Source organism: Nematolebias whitei, chromosome 10 (genome assembly GCF_014905685.2).
Source record: "Nematolebias whitei isolate Nwh7 chromosome 10, NemWhi1, whole genome shotgun sequence".
Classification (NCBI taxonomy): Eukaryota; Metazoa; Chordata; class Actinopteri; order Cyprinodontiformes; family Rivulidae; genus Nematolebias; species Nematolebias whitei.
In genome coordinates this window covers 2,768,497-2,794,889 of record NC_056507.1, presented here as the reverse complement: position 1 = coordinate 2,794,889, position 26,393 = coordinate 2,768,497, and the positions used below count along the sequence as shown (strand labels likewise).

The window sequence follows — 26,393 nt, the reverse complement described above, 5'->3', positions numbered from 1 at the left end:
CATTCCTGATCTTCTCCATCCTTGTCTCTCCTAAGAAGAACCTCAACATCTTCATTTCTGCTTCCAGTTCTGTCTCCTGTCTTTTTGTCCATGTCTCTGTCTCCAGACCAGACAACATAGCTGGTCTCACCACTGTCTTGTAAACGTTTCCTTTGACCTTTGCTGACACCCTCTGTCACAAATCTCTCCTGAAACTTTTCTCCATCACTCCATCCTGCCTGGACTCTCTTCTTCACCTCTTCACCACACTCCCCATGTTCCTGGACAGTGGACCCCAAGTCCTTGAAGTCCTGCACCTTTGTGACCTCTGCTCCTTGTAGCCTCACTGTTCCACCTCCTCCCTCTCATTCACACACATGGACTCTGTCTTACTACGGCTGACTTTCATTCCTCTTGTTTCAAGTGCATACCTCCACCTCTCCAAGTTCTCTTCCACCTGTTCCCACCACAGATCACAGTGTCATCTGCAAACATCATCCACGGGGATTTCTGCCTGACCTCATCTGTTAATGATGCTGTAACTTTGCTGAGCTAAAACCCAAAACTTTGTTTCCATACTTAATGTTGAGCCATGGCACCTGAAGGTTCTGAGTTAATTCTTTGTTTCTTGCTTCGTTATAATTTATCTCGTTGTATGGGTACATGTCAGAGTCACGGTCTGTGTTGGTTTATCTCCTCCTTATGTTTAAGAAGTTAAAGTGGACAACACGCTCCTGCTCAACACCCCACCCCCAGCACCTCTCATTGGCTTGCAGGAGAGCCTGTTTCTGTCTCTCTCTAATCCTCTTTAGATAAAACAGAGCTGTGATCCAATCCCTCCTCCTGCCCTCGCTTGCCTCTCACCTCTCAGTCTGTTTATTGTTGGAGAGGAATTTTTAATCCAACTGAATTGTGTTCAAGTTCATCAGCAGTAGAGATGAATGCATTCTGCTGGAGGGCTACCTTCTAAAACATCAGCAAAGGGGATGAATGGAGCCGATGCTAACGCTCTGGTTTTATGAGGAGCCGTTTGAAAGAGCAAGGAGGAACCTGAACAAGCCAGCAACAGTCAAAATATCTGCATGATGGATTTATAGCTTGACCAAAGCTATTTTTATTAGACGGCTTTAAGATTTTCTAATCTGCTTGGAGTTTACTTGACTATAATTAAAATCTGAGACAAGAAAGTGGGAAAACACTCCAGCTGCAGGTTTACCCACATGGGATGGAATGCGTTTAGGAGCAAACACCCACCGATACAAACATGGTCGTTCTTTGCTGCTGGTTAATGGGACGAAACAGTTTTGGTAATATAAAAAAAAAATAAGAATTTTATGTAAGTTCTGCTCTCATTCTGGATAATTACCAAGAGATTTAGTCAAGTATGAACCGCAAAGAACTTTGAGCACGGAGGATGAAGAGCAGGAGGACAGTAATGAGGAGTGTTCTCAGGATCCTGGGATGTCTCTGCTGTTGGATTACGGCTGAGGCTCAAATGAAGATCCCACCAGAGACGTGAGTACTTCAAATTGTTTCACAGATTTTATGAAACGTTTTAATCTTAATGGGGTCTAACTTGTTTTACATAATGTAAAATAAATCTGCACATAACAAACTGCTGTCATCTGGTAAATCATCTGGGTCGTCATAATGTTGTTTCCCTAAAGGCTCTGACATCTGCTCTCTTGTCTGAGTCACCGTTAAAATCTTGGTTTTTCAGTTGCCTGTGACCACAAATGCATTTAGCACAATAATCTCAGGGTAATTTGTAATCCTACCATAGCCACTATAGTTGCATTTCAATCCTCTAACCCTAATCCTAACTTCAACCCAAAACGAAGGCATGCTTCCACTTCAGGAAGCAGGGTAATTATCTGGGATAGTTTTTTTTTATCCCCTCTTGCTTCCACTGCAGGAACTGGGGTCAAGACAGATTACCAGGGTAGATATTTACCTCAGAAAATGACTCTGATAGAGTATTTGGATAACTGACAAGTGACCAGCTGCAACATCTGAGGAGAAGCAATCTGTGTCAGCAACTTCATTGTCCCACCTTACCTTGTAGTCAGAATCGTGAAAGTGGAAAAACATGAGCTACTGGCATGATGTCAACCTTGAATGTATCTGAAAAACAACATTTAGGGAGGGAAAATTTATTTACGAGCTGTTTAAAAGAACACAATTTGGGTTTTATACCTATCGTAGCCCATGGATTATGGAAAACAGACCAATTTAATATTTATTCTAATCCAACACTCTAACTTCTAATCATTACTTATCAATTCAAGCAGTTCTTTTTGTCACATTAACATTTTTTTTATCTGAACTAAAATGTAAGATCTTTTTTTCCAATTGTCCTAGAAGTTTCATTGTCTGTTTTAACGTTTGGACAATAGGAGGGAGTGGTGGAACAGAGGTTAGAGAGGTGGGCCTGTGATCAAAAGGTTGCCGGTTCAACTTCCCCAACAACATCAAAACGTGGGTGAAAGGTGAAACACACCTGTCTCCACTCTTATTTGCCCCCTCTGGGCCATTGAGCAAGGCCCTTAACCCCCACCATCTGCTCCCCTGGGTGCCCTAGACAACAGCTCTGCTCCACAGAGAGGGCTGTGGCAGCTCGGTGGTAAATGGTAAATGGACTGTACTTATACAGCGTCTCTTCAGTCGACTTATCTCCATAAAAATGAGCCCATGGGTTTTGTGAAAAGTTTCTCTCTTCTTTGTTGCACTGCATTCATCTGCTTGTATTGAAGTAAGTCCTGAGGAAAGTTTATTTTTTATTCTTTGCTCTTTGGAAACAGATGGCTGAACTTTGATGGAGAAACACTCGCCACCAGAAAGCCCAGCTTTTCTGTGTGGTATGAGCGCTGAGCTCCAGCTAAAGAACAGAGCAGCAAAAATCACCCTGACATGCTGAAACTCTTCCTCCTGCACCAAATGTGTCTGTTATGTGACCAAATGCACAGCAACGAAAAGTTTTATGTAGATCTTTATCATAGGAACTCCAACGATCACCTGACTTCATCATCTTCTACTTCATCATCAGCTGTCTCAGCCCTTCAAAATTTCCTTCTCGGCTGATTTACGATGCAGCAGAAAAATTAGCTGCGTTTTAGAAAACTTGTTGGTTGCCCACAGTTGCCTCTGATCATGTGTGCATGTGCACCACGCTGCACAACCAACACACGCAGACTTGAGCCACGCCTTTATTTGAGTTTGGTGCTAGGTAATAATAATAACTATTATTATTATAATATAATATATAATATATAATAATAATAATTATTATTATTATAATGAGTAGAAGTCTCCTGCCCGACCGGGCCTGCCATGTGGCAGCCATTTAAAATAAAAAAACACTTTGCTGTGTGTTAAGGATCACGTTCAACTACCGGCTTACCAAATGACAGCATAGTTAAAAAGGCTGACTTATATTCATAAATTATTTTTGGCTTTAGAGGCTATTTAGCATTTTGTATGTAGTGGGGATTGTTCTCAATGCACTGAATACCTCCTATACTTTCGGCTGCTCCCTTCTTCAGCGCGAACTAACTCACACAAAGACTTTGAAATTGTTTTTACGCCAGATGTTCTTCCTGACGCAGCCACAGACCATCGAGCTACCACAGCCTCTGTGTGGAGCAGAGAGCTACTATCTAGGGCGCCCGGGGGAGCAAATGGTGGGGGTTAAAAGCCTTGCTCAAGGGCCTGGAGTGGGGCAAATGAAGGTGGAGGCAGGTGTGGGTGTTTCACCTTTCCCACCCACATTTTTGATGTTGCCAATCTGGGGAGTTGAACCGGCGACCTTCTGATCACAGGCCCACCTTCTCTAACCTCTGCACCACCACTCTCCCACACCACAATAATAATAATAATAATAAAAATCTTATTAAAAGCAAAAGAGCTAAAAGGTTATAAATGAAACTCCTGAACTAGAAGTAGTTTAGCTCCTTTGTTCTGTATTTTCTTGTAACTTCCTGTTTTTCTGTTGTCAGGGTGCAGCAGTGGGCATCAGTCTTCTCCGTGGAGCTTCAAGACCTTTCAACCAAATATTCTGGCTCTCTGCTCCTGCAGAAGGTAAATACGATCAAAACGAGTCAGGTTCTCGGTCAAGACTGTCGGGTCACTAAAGTTCAGCTACTTCATCCAGCTGGACTAGAAACGTTGAGTCTAATTTCACCTTTTGTTTTGATCCATTCAGCATGTGTCCGTCATTTATGGTGCAACAAGATCTCATGTATGTGTTGTGGCAGTTTGGACAGAAATGTCAAGGACCATGTGGTCATGTCATGCTGTGCTGTGAGAGCACTTTCATCTGCCCTCCTGCAGCCTCTGCAGCTACGTGCTGAGGGGAAGAGTCTCAGACGTATGTCTATTTGAAAGAGAGTTCGGGGAATCAGCCTGAGCACCATCCAGACCAGTTATGGAAGTTGGGTGGTCTGCCTGGGGACCTTCCAGACTAGCAAGAGAGCTTTGTGAATGTTGGCATCTTAAACTTGGAAGATAACCGGCACATTATGTTACGTTGCAGTCGTACTGAGTTCTACGTGTCTGCAACCCAGTGAGCTGTAGCCTCGTACTGTGTGGGTGACTTTTGAAAAACACGTATATTTCTATACCGCCTTGCAAAATACGTTCTTGGCCGTGCACAGGATTTCTTCTCCCACCTCCGCCCACATCAGACCCACCATGGCTTGCTTTGTACCCATCGGCTGCCACTCTCAATCTACTGGATTAAACTTTAGAAGTAAAGATGGAAAAATCTGGACCAAGGTCATTGTTATAAATCAAGGTCAAAGTTAAAACAAGGTCTTTTACTGTTCGGGGCCGTATTTTATGCGCTCAAGATAATTTAATGAAACTTCATACACAAATGCATCATCTTCAGATCGTGTGAGCTCCACGGTCAAGGTCACAAATCAAGGTTAAATGTTATGCAAGGTTACACGTTATACTTTGTCTTTTACCTTTTTAATTTTTTTACTACCGATGTTGTCTTTAGCCAGGCTTCCATTGTGATGAAGACTTTTTTCTTGTGTCTGCAGAGAAACGGCAGGTGATGCAGTAAAGCCTCTGTGTTTTGTTCCCTCTCAGAAACTGAAGGATGTGGAGTCGGTCGTTAAGATTGTGGAAGTGAGAGGAGACGATTTGGTCAAGGACTACTCTGATGACATCGAGCGGATGTTGAAAAGTAAGATGAAGACTGTGAAGGTGAGTCCAAAGGAAAAAATAAAACGCCACAGCATTCCAAGTTTCACTAATTAGAATTATGTTTAAATTTATACATATAAATACATATAATGCATTTTATTTAAAAGTGTCATTTAGGACACTCAAGGACAATATGCAGCTGGAAACCATTAAACAGCAACAAAATAAATAAATAAAAATAAAACGAGTTAACAATGATCCATACATCCATACATCCATCCATCCATCTATCCATGCGTCCATCCATCCATGTGTCCATCCATCCATGCATCCATATATGCATCCATCCATCCATCCATCCATTTATGCATGCATCCATCCATCCATCCATCCATTTATGCATGCATCCATCCATCCATCCATCCATCCATCCATCCATGCATCCGTCCATCCATGCATCCATATATGCATCCATCCATCCATGCATCCATCCATGCGTCCATCCATCCATGCATCCATCCATCCATCCATGCATCCATATATGCATGCATCCATCCATCCATTTATGCATGCATCCATCCATCCATGCGTCCATCCATCCATCTATGCATTCATCCATCTATGCATCCATCTATGCATCCATCTATGCATCCATCTATGCATCCATCCATCCATCCATCCATCCATCCATTATATTTATCCACTTCTTCCATTTTGGGTCATGGGGGTCACTGGTGCCCATATCCAGCAGTCACTGTGTGAGAGGCGAGGGACACACTGACAGGTCTCCAGTCCATCACAAGGACACCCTGGACAAGTCTCAGTCCATCACATGGACACCCTGGACAGGTCTCGGTCCATCACAGGGACACATAGAGACAAACGAGACAAACAAACATTCTCTCTCTCACCTAGGGACAATTTAGAGTTACCAATCAGCCTAACATGCATGTTTTTGTCTGTGGGAGGAAACTGGAGTACCTGGAGAAAACCCACACATGCACGGAGAGAACATGCAAACTCCACCCAGAAAGGTCCCGGCCGGGATTTGAACAGGCAACCTTCTCGCTGAGAGGCAACAGCTCTACCAATCGATCCACCGTGCCACCGGTTAACAATAATAGTTTAAAAATCAATAAATAAAATCAAATATTAAAATAGAAAGTACACCTGGGTACATTAAGAAGAGAAGGTTCATCTGAAGACGTGGTTTTCAGACCAGTTCAGAACAGAGAGCATGAGATTACACACGTTTTTGAGGTTTAACCAATAACTTCATTTCTCATCATAAGATAATTTATAACTCCATTTTATAAGGAAGTGGATGATAGGTCTTTATTGCAGCTGATACTCTCAAAGCCCCTTTGTTGAACCAGAGGCATGTCTTTCTTACTACTGCAGCAACATCATCACTACAGTAAAACTCTTCGGTCCTTCACAATAAAAGCCTGATCATCAGCATCTTATCAGGCTGTTTAGCTCCAGACATCGTGTGTTGTTATCTCCTCATTACCAAAATGTATTCTGAAGTATAAAGTCAACAACTGTTTTCTGAGGTTTTACCAATTATATTTGTCTTCTACTTTATTTTTAATCTCAAAATACTGTAACAACTTTATTTTTTTGACATTTTAAATACATTCCAAAAATACTGCTTTGACTTTTTCTAAACGTTTTGGCTTTTTTTTTTTTTAAAATGTAAACTTGAGTGACTTTATCATAAGTAAAAGCAAATGATAAAACTGAGAAAATGTAGTTAATCCACTCCATTTAATCTGGTTAACGCCAACGTCTCGGCTCCTTTTTCTGTAAATCCAGACCTAAATTTAGTGAAGTCTGATTTGCAGTGAAGACACGACATTTGCTGAACATTAAAGGTACGGTGTGTAACGAACTGGAGCTTTAAAGTTCTGCTCTTTTTACATTTTTTAAAGCTTTGTGGTGAAACATGCACGTTTTTAGTTGTGCACCGACGCAGCAGTCACATTCTGGTGTAAGGCGTGGCCGATAACTTTTCACCAACCTTTTCAAACCTTGCCTTGATGCACTTCATTTTGTGCCATCTCTATTTTACTGTTTGTCCTTCGCGTCTCTTTGGGCAGCGGTTAGCAGAGTCCGCAGAGGACGCCGACTTGTACCACGAGTTCAACGCTTCTCTGCAGGTCAGTGGTTTCTCCTCTTTGGTTCACCTGCTCGCTCAGCTGCACATAATTCCTCTCCATCTCACACCTGGTCCTCCGTCACACTTGTCTCTTAGAACATCTGTGCTCATTTCAAAAATACGAAACAATCCTTAAACCGTCTTGTTCTCCGGATCTTTTGGCTTTTAAAAGCTTCTGACATGTTGTCCAGCTGGTTCTGTTTCCCTTTGATTATTGTTAGCAAAATATCTATGAACTACTTGGCAGATTTGAATAAAACCCTCAGAAAGGAATCATTCGTCAAACGTCTAGATTAAAATAGATATGAACGATATGTCTCATCGTATATCACGTATCACTATTCTTTAAAATCTCAATACATCAACCAGTATACAGTTCTTGTGAGCAACTTTTTAATATTACCTACGTGGCATGCATGCGCTTAACATGCACATTTTACACCGCATGTTACTCTGCGTCTCACTATTTCTACTCCCTTCAAACAAAGGCAGGTAGGAACCATAAAGCTCTAGTGGAAATGTATTTTGTACATTTGCATTATTTCTGTGTAACTAATAATCAGTTTTTGATCCTTTGCATGTTAGCATACCATGCTAACAGTGTGTATAAATGGTGCCAGCCACCTAGAGATTGAAGTTTTAAGTCTTCGGCTGACACTTGAAATTAGATTAGATCAAGCTTCAATAATCCTGTAAGGAAACTGGGTCGACGCCACGGCAAAGAAACCTGAGACAACGTCACCTATGACCCCAGTGGCCCAAATCCAGCCAGCAGAAAAATCTAGACAAAATACCTCATGTGAAATGTTCAAGGACTGAGGGGGGCCTTTCATACAGAAACTACATTTAGTTTTAGTTCTTTTTCAGTAAACAAACTCACAAATATCGACCAACAGCTGCACAGAATGATTGATGCTGATGGTTTGTTCAGTTCAGATGGACCTAAAATTGACTTATAAAATCAACTCAAAAGTTCCTGGAGAAACTTTGATTTATTATTAATTATTAATAATAAATATTAATATTAATAATTACTTATTAATATTTTGTAAATATATGAATTATTAAAAACTATTAATATATTTGATAATTATATTAATATTAATAATTAATAGTAAATCTCAAGTATTAATATTAGTATTTGTTAATGTTATTATTTGTAATTATTTAAACAAATAATTAATAATTTATGTTAATTATTTTTACTAATAATAATAATAGGTGATAATAGGTGCCTTCGATGCATGTTGAACCAAAATGGCTCCTGACGTTACTCAGTTTCTTTGAAAAGTTTTCTCCTATTCATTTCCTGTGGGAAATTTGTCATTTTCGTTAGCAAAATATGTCGCCATGGTAACGCCAATTACCAATAAAAGTAATGGCACACATCTCGGAGCCGGGCCGGTCCTTTGGATATAACTTTTGTGGGGGTCCACTTTGTGGTTTGGGCTGCATTAAAGTTGAAAAAGATAATCTTTTCAGGTGTAGAATAATAAGTGGGCAGTCACCAACTAGTTCCTGGAGTTGGTGAAATATTACATCTTTGTTCGCAAATTACTTCGCCATGGTAACTCGAAATGCCAGTAAAAGTAATAGCACACATCACGGGGCCGAGCCGGTCGTTTTGATATAACTTTTGTGGGGGTAGACGCTGTGGTTTGGGCCGAATTAACGGGGATAGAAATGTAGACGCACTTCCGAGGTGTAGAATAATAGGTGCGTCCCCAATCATCTGTTTTGGAGAAAACGTTATTATCGTCTGTAAGACAATCCTTTGTTTGACCTGATGGGTCAGTGGAGTTAAAAGATACGAGCGAAGTCAAAATTCATATGAACCGGGGGATGGACTTAATGGGTTGGCCTCTGAACAAACTCATATTGAGTGATGACACACGTACATTTTCACTACTAAACATAAATAATGTTTAATTGGTTTAGATGTCATGGACTTTTTTTGATCATGTGATTTAAATTTGAATACAAATCTGAGACCTCCTCCTTTGTCTAAAGTTGTTTTATCGTGTTGAACACAAATGGCTTCCTTCACTCTCCTCTATATGTGTAAAAATACTTGATAAAGCCATTTAAATGTAGCTTTGGTGGCCATCTTAAAGTTTTATTTGAATTCAGTATTTATTGTGCATTGCTCTCAGCCACTACCGCAGCAAATATCAACTTAATATCTCTAAAAATGCCTGATTTATAGTATTTTTCCTTTTTAGATCAGGTGGCCATCTTGGATTTTTGATTTAAAATCAGTGTCTTATCAGGGATTTTACCAAAACACTAAATTTCAGCTGAATAGCTCTAAAAACCTCTGAATTATAGCCATTTGGAATCGCACCAAATTTCTGCTCAATATCTTTAAAATAGCCGAGTTATCGTATTCCCTTTTAGTTAAGGCGGCCATCTTGGATTTTCAATTTGCATCAGGAATTTATAACGGCTCACTCTCAGCTACGACCACACCAATTTTCAGTGTGATACCTCAAAGAATGACTGCGTTTTAGTCCATTTTGAGTTTTCTCAGGTAGCTGTGGCGGCCATCTTGAAGCAAAATGGCTCCAAAAGTTAATCAGTGTTTTATTCAGAGACCCCTTCACTCAGGTCATGTGACCTGACTGGTGGTTGGAAGCTGATACGGTGCCGCCTGGTACTTTGTGACCAAACGTTACACGTGCTTTGTCCGTCAGTTCGATTACCACAACTCCATGCTAATCAACACCGTGGACGAAGACGGGAACAACGTGGATCTAGGTGGAGAGTTTCTCCTGGAAGAGAACGAACATTTCAACAACCTGCCTGTGAACACTCAGCAGAGCAACATCCAGGTTCCCACCAACGTCTACAACAAAGGTCAGAGGGTCTTTACAGCAGAAAATCTCCAGAGCCAGCTTGGTTCCCAAAACGTCTAATTCGGTGTTTGTCCTTCGTCTGAGCAGATCCGAACATCCTCAACGCGATTTACATGTCAGAGGCTTTAAATGACAACTTCATCAACAACTTCCAGAGAGACCCCACGCTCACCTGGCAGTACTTCGGGAGTTCCTTTGGCTTTTTCAGGATCTACCCCGGTAAGTTTATCCAGACAAAACTCTTATAATTGTTCATGTTAAAGGGGAAGTGTCTGTTTTGACCTGTTGTGTTGAATATTATGTTGACTGTTCTGTTTGTTGTGGCAAAAACTGTATTTAGTCAGAAAATGTCTGTTTGGTATTTAGTTTATTTTGAAAATACGTCTTGCATTCATTATCACAGGATAAAATGGATGATCAAACTATTCATCTGTATAATGTCACTTTATGTTGTGATTTAAGTTTTAAAAGGTTTGTAGGCTCAATCATCCAGGCAGATAACAACAAAACAGTTAAATCATGTCATCTGGACCAGTTCTAGATATGATTTAACCTTTGTTGTCATCCTACGGCAGTTTTTGGTTCTATAGTTTTCCATAGGAGCACCAGCAGCAGAGGCCTATCCACCTTATTCCTCGCCCCCATGCTGCCTTGTGTGAATTATGGGCACGACTTCATGCACGGACCGAAACCAGCATTTGTTTCTGTGTGAACAGGACGAGTTAATGTAGTTTCTCTGAGCATTGTGGATTCAATTTAAACATGTAGGAACACCACCTGTCAGAGCTCAAACAAGACGATATAATCACACCGCTGCTGCTGAGGATGAGGGACGGAGGACGAGCCGAAGAAGTGGCTGCAGATTATAACTACTAGCATATTTAGCTACATCTACTAGCATATTTAGCTGCATCTACTAGTATATTTAGCTACATCTACTAGCATATTTAGCTACATCTACTAGCATATTTAGCTACATGTACTAGCATATTTAGCTACATCTACTAGCATATTTAGCTACTTATCCTAGCATATTTAGCTACATGTACTAGCATATTTAGCTACATCTGCTAGCATATTTAGCTACATGTACTAGCATATTTAGCTACATCTACTAGCATATTTAGCTACATGTACTAGCATATTTAGCTGCATCTACTAGCATATTTAGCTACATGTACTAGCATATTTAGTTACATCTACTAGCATACTTAGCTACTTATCCTAGCATGTTTAGCTACATCTACTAGCATATTTAGCTACATGTACTAGCATATTTAGCTGCATCTACTAGCATATTTAGCTACATCTACTAGCATATTTAGCTACATGTACTAGCATATTTAGCTACTTCTACTAGCATACTTAGCTACTTATCCTAGCATGTTTAGCTACATCTACTAGCATATTTAGCTACTTATCCTAGCATATTTAGCTACATCTACTAGCATATTTAGCTACTTATCCTAGCATATTTAGCTACATCTACTAGCATATTTAGCTACTTCACTGACTCAGTTCTTCTGACGGTGAAGTGATGAACAACCTGAGAAGCTCTGAGTGTATCAGTGTCTCCACAGTAATAAGGTCGGCGGTGTTTTGTTAAAAGAGGTGGGACACAATCTTATTGATCTTAAATCAGACACAGAGTCCAGACAAAGTCTTAAAGTCCTCCATCACTGAGCTTGGGTTCATTACAGAGAAAATCATAAAACTGAAGATGAACAAATATATAAAGCTGTGACCTCCATACACCTGAAATCATACCTGATGTTCTCATCACTGTTTTCAATCCTTCTGAGGATCCAGCGTCTCTTCTCCGGTGGTTTATTGTCGTCCAAACACAAAGTAGGATGCAGGTTTTCCTCCGTTTGTCTAGAACTTGTCTTGAACTTTCTAGAATTGCGCCGCTCCAGGTGGCTGCATGTCGGAGCAGCTCTCTTACTTTCATTCTGAGATTTTGATTTTGGAAACTTTAATTCCTCTTTTTCTGGATGTAAATCACATTTTTTGGATGATTGTTTCCTCTGGTATCGGATGCTGTGCAGCTGGAAGGATTTTTACTGAAACTTTTTTAGTTTTGGACATTTGTTATGATGCGTAACCATGGCAACAAGGCAGTTTTCTACAACCAACAGCTGATTAACATCTCAAAAGCTCAAATAATATCTCAACTACAGCCCCAAATCTCAAATGAGTTGAAAGGATGTTCTGTGGATGCATTCCCATCTACCTACCAGCTGTGCTCGAGTGCCTGACCACTGAGATCCTGGAACTAGCAGGAACACGGCTCATGACAGCGGAAGAACAGGATCGTCCCTCAGCACCTACAGTTGGCTGTCCGCAGCGACGAGGAACTCGGCAGTCTGCTGGGAGGAGTGGCCATCACTCTGGGAGGAGTTCTGCTCTGTATTCAGGCGGTCCTACAGTCCGGGGGAACCGAGAGTCCAGCTGAGTCTGGGTGGACGGATCAGACGGCATCTGCAGCCAGTTTCTTAGGATCCACTGTGAGATGGACCTTTACAAGAGATCCTTCCTGCCTACAGCATCAGCATCTATAACATCTCTTAATGAAATGAGGATAACGAGTTACAACAACAAATAATTTCTCTTTGGGATTAATAAAGTATTTTTGAACTGAATTGAATTGTCAACAAAGTGAAATGAGCTCACATGCAGAGTTTGGGTGGTCTCTTCAAGTTCACATTTTTCAGACATGTTCTTCTTAATTCCTCATCTGTAGGTAGAAGATGAAACTAAAGCTCTTTTCAAAGGAACTCTTTTTGTTTTGGTCCGTGTTCAAACTCTGTTATTGGAGCCACTGTTTAGTTTGGTCTGATTGTTCTGCAGCCCTGAACACAACAGGTACCTGAACGCAGCACGGCTATTTTACTAAACTTTATGGTTGTTAAATTAATGTGAACAAAACAAAAACAGAGTTTTATCTGATAAACTGAATGTAAACTTTAGTCTGTGCTCCACTACCATGGTTAACCAATGCTGACTGCTACTTCCTGTCTGACAGGAAGTAGTACCCATCATCATTTATACCAAAGAGCTTCCAGGAATAAGGTGATAAATGAACTTCTCTAAACACCAATGCTAGATCTCATCACACTTTTATTTGAAATCTTGGCCTGCAAGGAAGCATGTGATGTGTATTCTTTCAAAAAATGCTAGTTTTAATGAGGGATTTGAGCACCTCAAGAGGAGAAAAGTCTCTAGACTCTAAAGCGTATGTGTCAAACTCAAGGCCCGGGGGCCAAATGTGGCCCTCGGTGACATCTTATCTGGCCTCCAGGATGATATGTGAAACGTAAAATACTTCTATCTCTTGAATTTTTTCAGCAATCTTTGATTATGATGTCGAAAGCACAACAGAGAACATCAAATGAGACCAATCAAACTCTTGTTGAGGAACCTGTGACCAAGAGAAGATGCTGGTCTCTGATTTGAGTTCGTGTAGATTCTGAGACTGGCCCAGGTTTTAATTTTGGCCCTTTTTGTAAGTGAGTTTGACACCCCTGACTTAAATAGTGTCAGTTTGGCTCAATAACAAAGCCACACTTGTTTAAATATTTCCTTACTGAGTATTTTTATAATCTACAAACTCACTGCTACTATCTGAGGAGGTTCTTTGTGTTGCTTTTGTCCTGCCTGTTAGGAAACGTTGTTTGTGAATCAACATAATGTCTTTATCTGTAAAGGTATCAAATGGACTCCTGACTCCAACGGTGTGGTCGCCTTTGACTGCAGGAACAGAAACTGGTGAGTTTGGTCCTCAAAGAACTCCAAAGTTATTTCAAGTGTCTTGTTTTTCTACTGTGCTTTCAGAGAAATGATGATGCAATTAAAACTGCATGTGTGGCGGACTTGTTGTCTGTTGTGGACTCGATGTGAAGCCTCAGGACTTGAGCTCAGATGTAAACGTGGACGTGTGTCAGCTGAGGATGTGTGTGACTGTTTGGGCTCTGCTAAATGATCACATAGTTGTGCATTTCCCTAAACAAGGTTCATTAATGTCATTCACTTCACATGTGGTCCATGAGGTGGAATGAAATTATGTACTCAAGGTCCCAGTTACACCCAAAAATAGCAAAAATATAAAGTATCAAAAGGAACAGTATATAAGGATCTAAGATATACGCTAAATAATAATGTAAATGAATATGGTGTATTAAACAGCAGCCTGAACATGAGTCTGTTGTGAGCAGATGGATATGAATACAGCAGCTTATGGCTAAGAAATCAGCAGCATGGATCAGCAGCACAGATAAATTGACATATCACCAATTAAAGTGTCATCACAGTGATTCTTCTGGTTATAGATTCATGAGTCTAACAGCCTCAGGGTAGAAGCTGTTCCTCAGTCTAGTGGTTCTGCACTTAATGCTCCTCAACCTCCTTCCTGAGGGGAGCGGGGCAAAAAGTGTGTGTGCTGGGTGAGTGTGGTCCTTCATGATGCAGGTGGCCCTCTTCCTGCATCTGGAGGTGTAGATGTCTGTGATCGTGGGGAGACTGACTCCAACATCTTCTGTGCAGCCTTCGCCACTCTCTGTGCAGCTGTGCACATGCACACCATACATGTGCGTATGGTGCAAACGTATGGTGCATTTCTGCAAATGGGTTGCAAAAGTGCAAGGATTCATACACAGACCTCAAAATGCATTTTCAACACTATGAATATTGAGCACTGAAGCACAAATGTCAGTCTACACGTTCTCTCTGCAGGTACATCCAGGCAGCCACATCTCCCAAAGATATTGTCATTATGGTGGACATCAGCGGCAGCATGAAGGGGCTGAAGATGACCATTGCCAAACACACCATCAACACCATCCTGGACACGCTGGGAGAGAATGACTTTGTTAATGTCATTGCTGTGAGAACATTTTAAAAACATTTTGTTAAAACAACTATTGTGGCCGGTGGTGGATAGGACTCAAATACAGACAGACTCAGAGGAGCTTGATTGAACTGATTTATTCATCCATCCATCCATCCATCCATCCATCCATCCATCCATTATCTTTACCCGCTTCTTCCTTTTTCGGGTCACGGGGGTCACTGGCGCCCACCCTGGACAGGTCGCAGTGTCTCAACTGATTTATTCAAATAACAAAACAAAAAGCCAACGGGGCGGTAAATACTTAGAAAAAGAAAAATTATACGGAACACGAGAGGGATAACATCAGGGAGCACAGGAGGGAGGACGGAGACGTTTGGTGTGAAACCAAAACTAACGAGTCGCTGCTGGGGTGGTGAATAGACATGTTTAAATAGAGCTGAGGGAGAGAGCACCTGGGATGATTGCTAATTGGAAACAGGTGTGAGACATTACTGACTGAAGACCTGTTGAAGCTGACTGAGGATGAGGAGTGAAGCAGAAACACCAGGAGCAGAACCAAAACACAAAGGACAGAGAAATAAAATAAAAACCACAAGGAGAAACTAAGATAACCAGAAATAAACAGACCATGACAACAACAAATCTACACGCCTGAAGTGTGAATTACTGTAATTCCTACAAAACAGGTAAACTAAAAAAAAAACGAGTGGACACTTACGTTAAACCACTAACCGCTAAGACGACGTTCACTCAGCCACACGTCTTCATCTCCTTCCAGCTGATGCTACGTCGACCAACCACGTCTTGTCACATGTTCACGCAGTCAGCCAATAGTGTTCCTAACATACTTTTTGGGCCACGCCCCCAGCAGACTCGAAAAAAGCTTGTGAATTTTGTTACTGGACTTAAAGTTGGAAAACCTTAATTTGTTGTAAGATAACTCTGCTAACGGTTTCAAAAGTTAGCATAAATGCTTTTCCACTATTAACCGTTAGCAGAGCTGTGCCCACCACTCTCAGATTGTTTCATCTATTCAGCATATATCTGCCCATTTCAGCTTATTTTGCTTATTTCTACTTTATTCAGTTTTTTCTTCACTTTTCTGCTGTTTGTCTTGGTCGTTCAGCAAATGTCAGCTGTTCACATTCAGCTCACATTAACAGTTAATGAAACCTCTTCAGCTGATTTCAGCAACAGTCATTCAGTAAAAAGCTCCCGCACTGCGTTTTACCAGGAAGTGACTTTCCTTTAGTTCAAATTAAGGTGGTATGTTAACAGGGCTTCCTATCATGGGGCCGCTGTGGCTGAGTGGTTACAGCAGTCGTCCTCCAAATGGGAGAGTTGGGGGTTTGATGCCACCAGCAGTCATTGAAGTGTCCCTGGGCAAGACACTGAACGCCTCATTGCCTCTGATGTGTCCCATCAGTGTATGAATGTGATGTAAAGCCCTGGTTCGTCTCTACAGATTCAGATTATCTTGTAGAGACGTAGTAGAGAGCTGTATGAAAGTGTGTGGAGGTAAATGAGGCACAGATTGTGTTGGAAAGAGCTTTGAGTGTCTTGGTTTGATAAAAAGGTGCTGTATATTTTGAGTCTGAACATGTGAACCTTCTTACTTCTGTGTCGTCTTGTTTGTAGTACACTGACTATGTTCGCTACATCGAGCCGTGCTTCAGAGGAACTCTGGTCCAGGCGGACTTGGATAACAGAGAGGTAAAACCATCCAGGAACTGTTGGGTTCACCAAGATCAAGTTTGAGTTTGATGTGATCGGATTTTTCTTTCTCATTTTTCTCAGAGGAATTTGGATTTTAGTATTACGGTCAAACACAACGTGTTCTTTATACGTTCACAACATACTCAGTCATTCTAGATTAATTCAAACTCTTGGATTTTCTCGACTGCGCAGTTTTAAACTTATGTCCACCCGTTGCATCGTGACATCACAAGCACACACTGGGCTGTTGGGGTTTTCTGTTGAAGGTCAAAAAGACCTCGATGTTGTTTTGAAGTTGATTGTGAAACAAACTAAGAACGTTACGACTGGAAACAATCAATATACCAACACTTTCGAAGTTCATGCTCAATAATCCAGGTAGACAATCCAACAAACATCAGCCAGGTCATCTTTTTTTGTTGTTGTAACGTTTCATCCTTCATCCAAAGGACTTCATCAGTTCGAGGAGCCACAACAAACTCAGTCCCAGGAACTCAGTTTGTTGTGGATACTTTGTTGGATACCAACAATTTGTTGCACACATGGGTGTAAACAAAAATTTATTACAAACTCAGTGTTTTATTGGTTGCTTTTTATGGATTTCTTAATAAAAAAGGAAAACTTAAGCTAAGTGGCACAGGGACATCTGTGATACTTAAAAACTGCAGGAGCCGTTGGATTAATATTCCACATGCGGCTTGCGCTTTACAACAGGAGTATTTTGATTAGTTTTAACTTGAGGAAGCCGGACACAATAATAACAGGAACCATTATCGAACCTGCAGCCAGTTCGCCTGCACCAGCGATGCTGTTTCATCAGAACACTGGATCACGTGGAGTGAGGTTAACAGAAACGGCATCGGCAGGGAAACATCCATCCATATATCGCTACTGTCTTACTTAGATTTACATAGCTTTAGCTAACATATGGAGCATCCATATTTGTCCCCAATCGTGGAACAAAGTGGGGAGTTGGAAATATCCTCCGTTCATCTGTCCATCCATGTTAAAAAAAACACGAGAGGCACCGGCTTCCATTTTGGTGCGTTGCTGCATTTTGGTGTAAGAAAATTCCCGTTCAAAGATCAAGCTGGCCACCACCACACCCGCAGAGACACATGGAGGTAGGACGTCATGGCCAACACTCTTGGAGGGCAGAACCCTGAAGACTGGAACTTCAGCAGACATGGAGACCTCAGCAGGAGCAACAGACACCAAGACCTCCTTTGGCTGAGGCTGTTTCGGCTGCTTCTTTGGCTGCTCGGGGACCTCTGGACTGGAGCTTCAGCCTCGCCAGGTTGTTCTGGGACCTGTTGTGGAGCAGCGGAAAAGGGGAACCCAGGGAGTAGACCTGCAAGCCGCTCAGAGACCATAGCCAACTCTGCATAAAAAATCTGTACATCTGAGAGTATTTCCCAGTACTCAGGTACCTGGAGTACTTCATTTCGGGAGGTCAGAGTCTTTCCAGTTTGGCTGTAGATAGTTCTCCTGCTGCTAATGCCCAGGAACACAAAACAGTGGAGAAGCTGAGACAAAAGTCAAACAGACTCAGAAAAAAAACAGCAACTAAAATCAAGAACCATAAGAAGACTAAAACAATACAAATCACACAGATCCTGACAGATTTGTACTTTGGCTCAGATAACCCTTAAGATGCTGTAAATACCAATTACAAAACATTGTTTCTTTTATCTTTTCCTAGCACTTTAAGGTTTTGGTGGATGACCTAGATGTTAAAGGAGAAGCAAAAATCAAGCATGCCTTGAAGGAGTCCTTCAAGATCCTGAATGAGGTTTGTGTCCTCAGGTCAACCTTGTTATGATGTATTATAAAACATAATCTAAAGAAAAGTTTGACAGAGCTTTGTGTGTATGTGCAGGTGAGGGTGAAGGGTCAGGGCAGCATGTGTAATCAGGCCATCATGATCATCACAGACGGAGCCATGGAGGACTTTGAGTCTGTCTTTGAGGAGCTCAACTGGCCTGACCGAAGGGTAAGGACCAGCACCGGGCAAAAACCAAACACATTTTATTTCTTATGAGCATTCAAATGTTTCACAGCCATGGCATCCCCACGGCCCAAACTGACCGTACTTTACCTTCAGTTTACTATTTGTGCATGTTGACAGGGTTATGGTGCAAATAGTTATGTGGAACAGCATTATGCGTTTTAATTAAAAAATTAAAATAGCTATATTCTAATACAGTTACTGGGGAAAATATAGAATTAAAATAACATGTAATAAAGTGTAAATTCAAAACAAAAATCCTCTAAGCCCATTCAAGTCAGATTCAATCCGAGCAACAATCAGTTCAGTCCCATTGTAATACATTAAAGTTACAGTTGTTTCTGAAAATATCTTTGTAATTATTCTTAAAAGGAGTTTGACCGAAGTCATGCCTGAGTAAGTGCAGGATAACGTGTGGAGAGTACCTGAGATGAGCCGGCTCAGTATAACCACCTCTTTGTTCAGGTGCGAGTTTTCACCTACCTCATTGGCAGAGAGATGACTTTCGCCCAGAACACCAAGTGGATCGCTTGCAACAACAAAGGTCAGACCTGTGCGCGTTTTCTCGTACTTTCTCCTCAAGTATACTCACGTATATTCTTGTGGCTTTCTTCAGGCTACTACACACACATCTCAACCCTGGCGGATGTTCAGGAGAACGTCATGGAGTACCTGCATGTGCTTAGCCGACCAATGGTCATCAACCACGACCATGACATCATCTGGACGGAAGCCTACATGGACACTGCGGTGAGCCAAGCTGGCCAATAAGACGACTCACAGCAGAAGCCTATTAATATTTTTACTGTATTTTAATTTGGAAGTGATCGTCGTCTTTCCATTAGTTTACTACACAGTCATTATCATCTTCTTCATGTTCATCTGTCTGTTTCCTCCATTTATGTGTCATCATTTCCCATCATCCTTTGGGACATCCTTCATCCTGACAGCTTCCCAACACAAAGGAGGTAAAGAACAGAGAACTAAAGACAGTGTCTTATATCAATCTTTAGTTTCTCATCAGATTTATTCTGATAAAGTCCAGTTCTAGACTTAGCTTGCCCCAAATCTCATACTGATACAGCCTTGTTGACGTAGCTAAAAGAATGGTGGACTACGGTTAGGGGCAGCTGGTCTTTATTGAATCAAACAGAGCTGACTCCAGGGAGACAGCCGTAGAAATTACAAGTAATCTGTGAAAAGCGAGAACCTGAGAACCCAATCCAGACATGGAACCACTGAGGTTCATGTCACAGGAACTAGTTGGTTTGCAGCAAGTTTAAAAAGGCAGCATGTTGGTCACAACGGCGCTTTATGTTGGACTGGAGGGAAGAGGTGCTAATCTTTACAGACACACGTTATATAAAGGGAAATGATGCATTTAAAACACATTTATAAACAACACGGACATGACTTTTTTTTTGTAAATGCACCATTCAACTTATTTGACAACCTTCTGCAAAAATCCTGAACGGTCTCATACCCCCTAATTCTCAGATGTAGTGTTAATATTCAGGTTGGAGGGATCGGTGTAGTGATTCTCAGACATCCAGGACATGTCCATAATGAGGGCTTAAATGACTTCTTTTATTATTACTCAAACACTTCACTCATGGAAAGACTTGGGAGGCTTCTTCAGTTCTGGTCAGAGGTTGGACGTTGCAGCTAGAGAAGGAGTCACATGACTCAGTGACTCACCTGTCTCTCCTATGAGCTGTTAACCAACAAGACCATCGTCTTTACCCACTTTTTCCATTTCGAGTCATGGGGTCACTGGTGACCATATCCAGCAGTCACTGTAGGGGAGGCAGAGGACTCTGGACAAGTCTCCAGTCCATCACAGGGACTTTGAAATGTCAAGTTTTACTTTCAAGACATGAATGGTTAAAACCACACAGAGACTATCAATCCATGCAACGTATGGACCTATGGCTGGGTCAATGTGTCAAGTAGCACCAATGATCCTATAAATGTGAATGTCCAAACACCGGTTAATAAACTCTGAACCATCATGCGAAAAGTCTTTGAGAAACAAGAACAGAAGTCCGACGGCCTTCTCTGTAGACACTTACAAAAGGCTCTGCTACCATCACTGGCCTCAAATTGATAAGATACGCAGTGGTGCAGAGTCCTGGTCCTCGAGGGCCACTTCTACATGTTTAGTTGTTTCCCTGATATTCAACTTGACTTCAAGTTCTGTAGAAGCTTGTCAATCGCTCATTTATTGAAATCAAACATGTCAAAGCAGCAAAACATGCAGGATAGCAGCTATGGAGGGTCCGGATTGGGCTGCACTGATTTAGAGTTTTATTCTAGAATTACATTTTAAGTGTTTATTAACATTGAATCTATCAGCTACAAGGGTAACTGAAAGAACTGAAGACAAATGGAAACCCCTTACGCACTAACGCACTATAAGCAAAACCAGAAAATGTTCTTTATCACGTAATGACCAGTCCAGGAACAGAACTATTAGACCATTAATTAGACAGGACCATTAGAGTCCAGTTAGCTCTCTGTTCGTGATGAATGTTGCCTGGTGCTGCATTTCAGATGATGATGTTTGAGAAATAACGACTACTTGGTGTGCCAATTCTTGTTTCAGCTCTTTTACACCAAGGCTCAGAGTTTACTGCTGATGACTACAGTGGCAATGCCAGTTTTTAGCAAGAAGAAAGAGACGGTCAGTTCAACACATTATTCCTTCAAAACGTCATTTTGTCACGCTGTCAGTCCTGGGGACGACAGATTTGATCATGTGTGAGTGAATTAATGTATATTCCCCACCACCTTTAATGACAGAATTTTAAATTCCTATCTTAAAAAATGACTTAGTTTTAGACTTTTTGGTCAAATTTAGAAAATCACATTAAATGCAATCTCATGTGATGTGTTGGGAATGACTCAGCTGCTACCACGTCATTTAAACTCAACATCTGTGAAACACGGGTTGTTCCTCTTTCTGTGGTGGCCATATTGAACTGGTCTGACTAACAGTTAGGCGGCTGCCGAGCGCAGCCACGCACGGAAATGATGACACGGATGTGCCTTGAGAATTTCAAAATAAAAGAGTATTTTAAAAATGACAGCATTAATCAATGTTTTTATTTTTCCATGATGTATTTGAATCCTTTAATCAAGTCAAGTCAAGTCAAGTCATCTTTATTTGTAGAGCACAATTTAAAACAGATAAACTGTTATCAAAGTGCTTAACAGAAATGTAGCAAAACATAGGCAGCAAAACAAAAACATCATACAGAATTAAAATTACTGGAGCAATAACACACACTAATGATCACACTAAGGAAAAACAAGCAGTAAAAATAAACGTCAATCATAAAACAACAGAATTTAAAATGAGGTACACAGAACAAAATAAACTAACTCACACAGTATTAAACGCCAGAGCAAACAGGTGCGTTTTAAGGAGGGATTTGAACATCAGGAGGGAGGAGGCCTGCCTGATGTTGAGGGGCAAGTTGTTCCACAGGTTGGGACCTCTGACTGAAAAAGCTCGATCCCCTCGGAGCTTCAGGCGTGATTTTGGAACGACCAAAAGAAGCTGGTCCGATGATCTCAGGGCCCGAGACGGAACATATGGTTCCAGGAGCTCGGAGAGGTAGAGGGGTGCGAGGCCATTTAGGCACTCGATGCATCGATGTAAATCGATGTATTGTTATACGCCTAGTTAATAATTTGTAGATGCACATCCAAAGTGATACAGGAAGTGACGTCAAAAGGGAACTTTTTTTAAAAACGGGAACTTCCTGGTTTTTGTTTATTGAAACAATATTATTTGAACTCTGACTCTTCTTCGTCTCTATATGATTGTGACTCAAAATAATGTAAAGAAACATCAGATTCTTCTCTGTTAAGCATTGTGGTTACATGCAGACATTCCCCTTTGACATCACTTCCTCTTACTGGGCATGTGAATACCTCAACAGCTGCTCATCTCAGCAGTGTGACCTTTGTTTTTGCAATATGATTATTATTGTTATCTTTCAAAAAATAATATCATATTTATTACAAAAATTAGATGTCACAGGAGCTTTAACTTGCCGTCCAAAACATTCAAAGCTTCCAAATGTAACGGAACAGGCCCTCGTGGGTTTCACTGACAGAATCAATTCTACAAAGAAATAAGATCTTTCACTGTCCACTATATTTTTTCATTCTTTCTTTTATTAAACTACTCAAACTATATGATGAAATCCTGTCAATGCTTTTAGCTGTCTCATGGGATTCTGCTTGGCGTGGTCGGTACTGACATCCCACTCATGGAGGTGATGAAGCTGGCGCCAAGATACATGGTGAGCCAAAGTCCTCGTTGTATTTCAATTTTCTTAATTACAGGTGAAAAGTTAACTTGTTTTTCTGTTTCCTCTTAGCTGGGAGCACATGGCTATGCCTTTCTCATCAACAACAATGGTTATATTCTGGCTCATCCTGACCTCCGACCTCTGGTGAGCTTTGGTTCTGCTCCTTTTGAAGCCACTTAAAGTACAGATACAGCTCTGATTACCAAATCTATATTCGTAGTGTTAATGTGTATGAAATGTTCTGAAGGGTTCAATAAAGGCCAATCAAATGGGTATATGTTTATTGTGGAGAGCTCGTGTCTATCGCCAGCCGTCACTGTGTGAGAGGTGGGGGACACCCTGGACGGGTCTCCAGTCCATCACAGGGACACATAGAGACAAATGAGACAAACAACCATTCACTCTCTCACTCACACCTAGGGACAGTTTAGAGTTACCAATAAGCCTAACGTGCACATTTTAGGTCCAAACCCACACTTGGATGGGGAGAACTTGCAAACTCCACCAGAAAGGCTCCAGGATGGGATTTGATCCCGAGACCTTTTCACTGAGAAATGACGGCACTAACCACTAATCCACTGTGCTGTCCACCAGAAACTTCAGTTTTGTCTCATTAGCCTCAGAAAAATTCTCCCTAAAGCATTGAGCCTAGTCAACGTGCATTTGTGGATCTTCCTTCTCCATCTCCATCTTCTACCACTTATCCGGAGTAGCACTGCAGAGGCAACAGGTCCAGGAAAGAAACCCAGACATGCCTCTTCCCAGTAACACTTTCCAGCTTTTCCATGGGAACCCCAAAGCACTCCCAGGCTAGAGAAGATACACAATCCCTCCAGCGAGTCCTGAGTCTTCCCTGGGGTCTTCTAGTGAGACGTGCCTGGATAATCTCTAAAGAACGTGACCAGGATGCATCCTTGTCAGATGCCTGAACCACCTCAACTGATTCCTTTCAATGCAGAGGAGCAGTGGCTCTACTCTGAGCCCCCCAGCTGACGAAGCACCTCATCCTATCTCAAGGCTGAGCCCGGCCACCCGACGAAGGAAGCTCATTTCAGCTGCTTGTATCTGGGATCAAATTCTCTCCGTCATGATTTGACCCAGTGGGGGCATTCCACCTCTTTTGCTGTCAACAGCCGAGCCTTCCTGGGTCTTTTTGTTAGAATCTCTACAATTTAAAATCAGAAAGTGGTTTGCCTTGATCTTGGAGTTCAGCTTGAATGATTTTGGATGTCTTGCTTGGCTCTTTTTCTATTTGATCAACCTAGAGTCGAAGTTCTTCCTGCGACCACATCCTGGAAAGATGGCTAAAATCCCACGGACCTTCTACTTTTAATACCACTGTCAGCTGTGGTGAGAGGAACATGAAGCTGCCTGGAGATGTTCTTTTAGTCTTTCTCTATAACATGGATCTCTATAATCGGCCATGTTCAGTATGGTGCATGCATACAGTGGTGACATGTTCTGCGTATTGTTGAACCCAAGTGCAGGCAGACACGAGGGACTCCAAGGTAAAAGAAGAATAGCTACTAAACAGAAACTCAAAAGCTGATGTGGCAGCAAAACTAACATGAGCCGAGATCTTTTTTTTTTTTTAGAAAGAATGGGTAAATGAGTTTCTACGATGTTTCAAGGGCTGAACACATACGCTTGCCACACGTTTTTGATTTTTAATTGTAAAAAACGTTTTCCTTTCCTAACTTTACAATCATGAGCTACTTTGTCTTGGTTTTTCACGTAAAATTTCAGGTGAATACTTTGGAGTTTTAAAATGTGACAAAGTTCAGGGTGTACACGTACTTTTTCAAAGCACCGATGAAATGAATGTTGTCGTTCATTAAGACACTCACAAACGCTCAGTAAGTGTTTGCTCTGCCCTGCAGTATAAAGACGGCACAAAACTGAAGCCAAAGCCCAACTACAACAGTGTGGATCTGTCTGAAGTGGAGTGGGAAGACGCAGATGAGATGGTAAACTCAGCTTTAAACTACTGACTGCTGCCGATTGGATTAAAAGTTTCAGGTTTTTCTGTCCTAAAGCGAACCTGGGGTCAGGAGGTCGTAGGTTCAAATTCCCTGACCGTTAAAACAAAGTTTGGATGGGACAGTGACACACCCACTGCCTCCACCCTCATTTGCCCCATTCTGTGCCCTTGAGCAAGGCTCTCAGCCCCATAGTTGCTTCTCTTCTCCACACATGTGGGCTCACGCAGTGGATCCGTGGTCGTGTCAGGAAGGGCGTCCGGCATGAAAACAGTTGCTGATTCTGCTAATTCTTCATGAAAGTTCCCTCTCTGTGGTAAAAAATACTAAATAAATAAAGCTAACCAGCAGCAGGTGGTTTATTCTGCTTTTTTATATTTTCTGCAATATATAACAGAAAAAGGTCATCTACGGTGTCCTGTTAGGAAATGTCCTTCAGCATTCTTCACGTTCCAACAATACAAGAGCGTGTTTTATGAATGCAGTCTTGAGCGAGTAAAGTTTGTTTTTGTTTTTAATTATTGCTGTAACTATTCGTCTAATTGGTTTTTATTTTGAACAAAAACGCATCAAATGATTAGAGGAGTATCATGTTTCATGTGAACAAACACAGAGACTAAAGAAGAAAGTAACATTTGACCCAGTTGTAGTAACATTTAACCCAGTTGTAGTAACATTTAACCCAGTTGTAGTAACAGTTAACCAAGTTGTAGTAACAGTTAACCCAGTTGTAGTAACGGTTAACCCGGTTGTAGTAATGGTTAACCCGGTTGTAGTGACGGTTAACCCGGTTGTAGTAACAGTTAACGCAGTTGTAGTAACAGTTATCCCGGTTGTAGTAACAGTTATCCCGCTTGTAGTAACGGTTAACCCGGTTGTAGTAACGGTTAACCCGGTTGTAGTAACAGTTAACCCGGTTGTAGTAACAGTTAACCCAGTTGTAGTAACAGTTAACCCAGTTGTAGTAACAGTTAACCCGGTTGTAGTAACAGTTAACGCGGTTGTAGTAACAGTTATCCCGGTTGTAGTAACAGTTAACCCGGTTGTAGTAACGGTTAACCCGGTTGTAGTAACAGTTAACCCGGTTGTAGTAACAGTTAACCCGGTTGTAGTAACAGTTAACGCGGTTGTAGTAACAGTTATCCCGGTTGTAGTATCAGTTATCCCAGTTGTAGTAACAGTTAACCCAGTTGTAGTAATGGTTAACCCAGTTGTAGTAACAGTTAACCCAGTTGTAGTAACAGTTAACCCAGTTGTAGTAACAGTTAACCCTGTTGTAGTAACGGTTAACCCTGTTGTAGTAACAGTTAACGCGGTTGTAGTAATAGTTATCCCAGTTGTAGTAACAGTTAACCCGGTTGTAGTAACAGTTA

At 41.4% G+C, this 26,393-nt stretch overlaps 1 protein-coding gene across 1 annotated transcript in view; it reads left to right on the top strand.

The window, feature by feature from the left end:
* Positions 1–828: 828 nt before the first annotated feature.
* Positions 829–26,393, top strand: part of LOC119416071 (voltage-dependent calcium channel subunit alpha-2/delta-4) — a gene marked incomplete in the record, with an annotated part of 72,031 nt that continues 46,466 nt past the window's right edge. Inside the window, 18 exon segments of the mRNA XM_037683249.1 lie at positions 829–1,494; positions 3,975–4,056; positions 5,074–5,190; positions 7,233–7,292; positions 9,985–10,147; positions 10,234–10,365; positions 13,854–13,914; positions 14,878–15,028; positions 16,634–16,708; positions 18,414–18,503; positions 18,591–18,704; positions 19,185–19,263; positions 19,336–19,469; positions 19,670–19,687; positions 21,325–21,402; positions 22,952–23,032; positions 23,111–23,185; positions 24,922–25,008. Of these exon segments, the coding sequence (XP_037539177.1) occupies positions 1,394–1,494; positions 3,975–4,056; positions 5,074–5,190; positions 7,233–7,292; positions 9,985–10,147; positions 10,234–10,365; positions 13,854–13,914; positions 14,878–15,028; positions 16,634–16,708; positions 18,414–18,503; positions 18,591–18,704; positions 19,185–19,263; positions 19,336–19,469; positions 19,670–19,687; positions 21,325–21,402; positions 22,952–23,032; positions 23,111–23,185; positions 24,922–25,008 (1,698 nt within the window).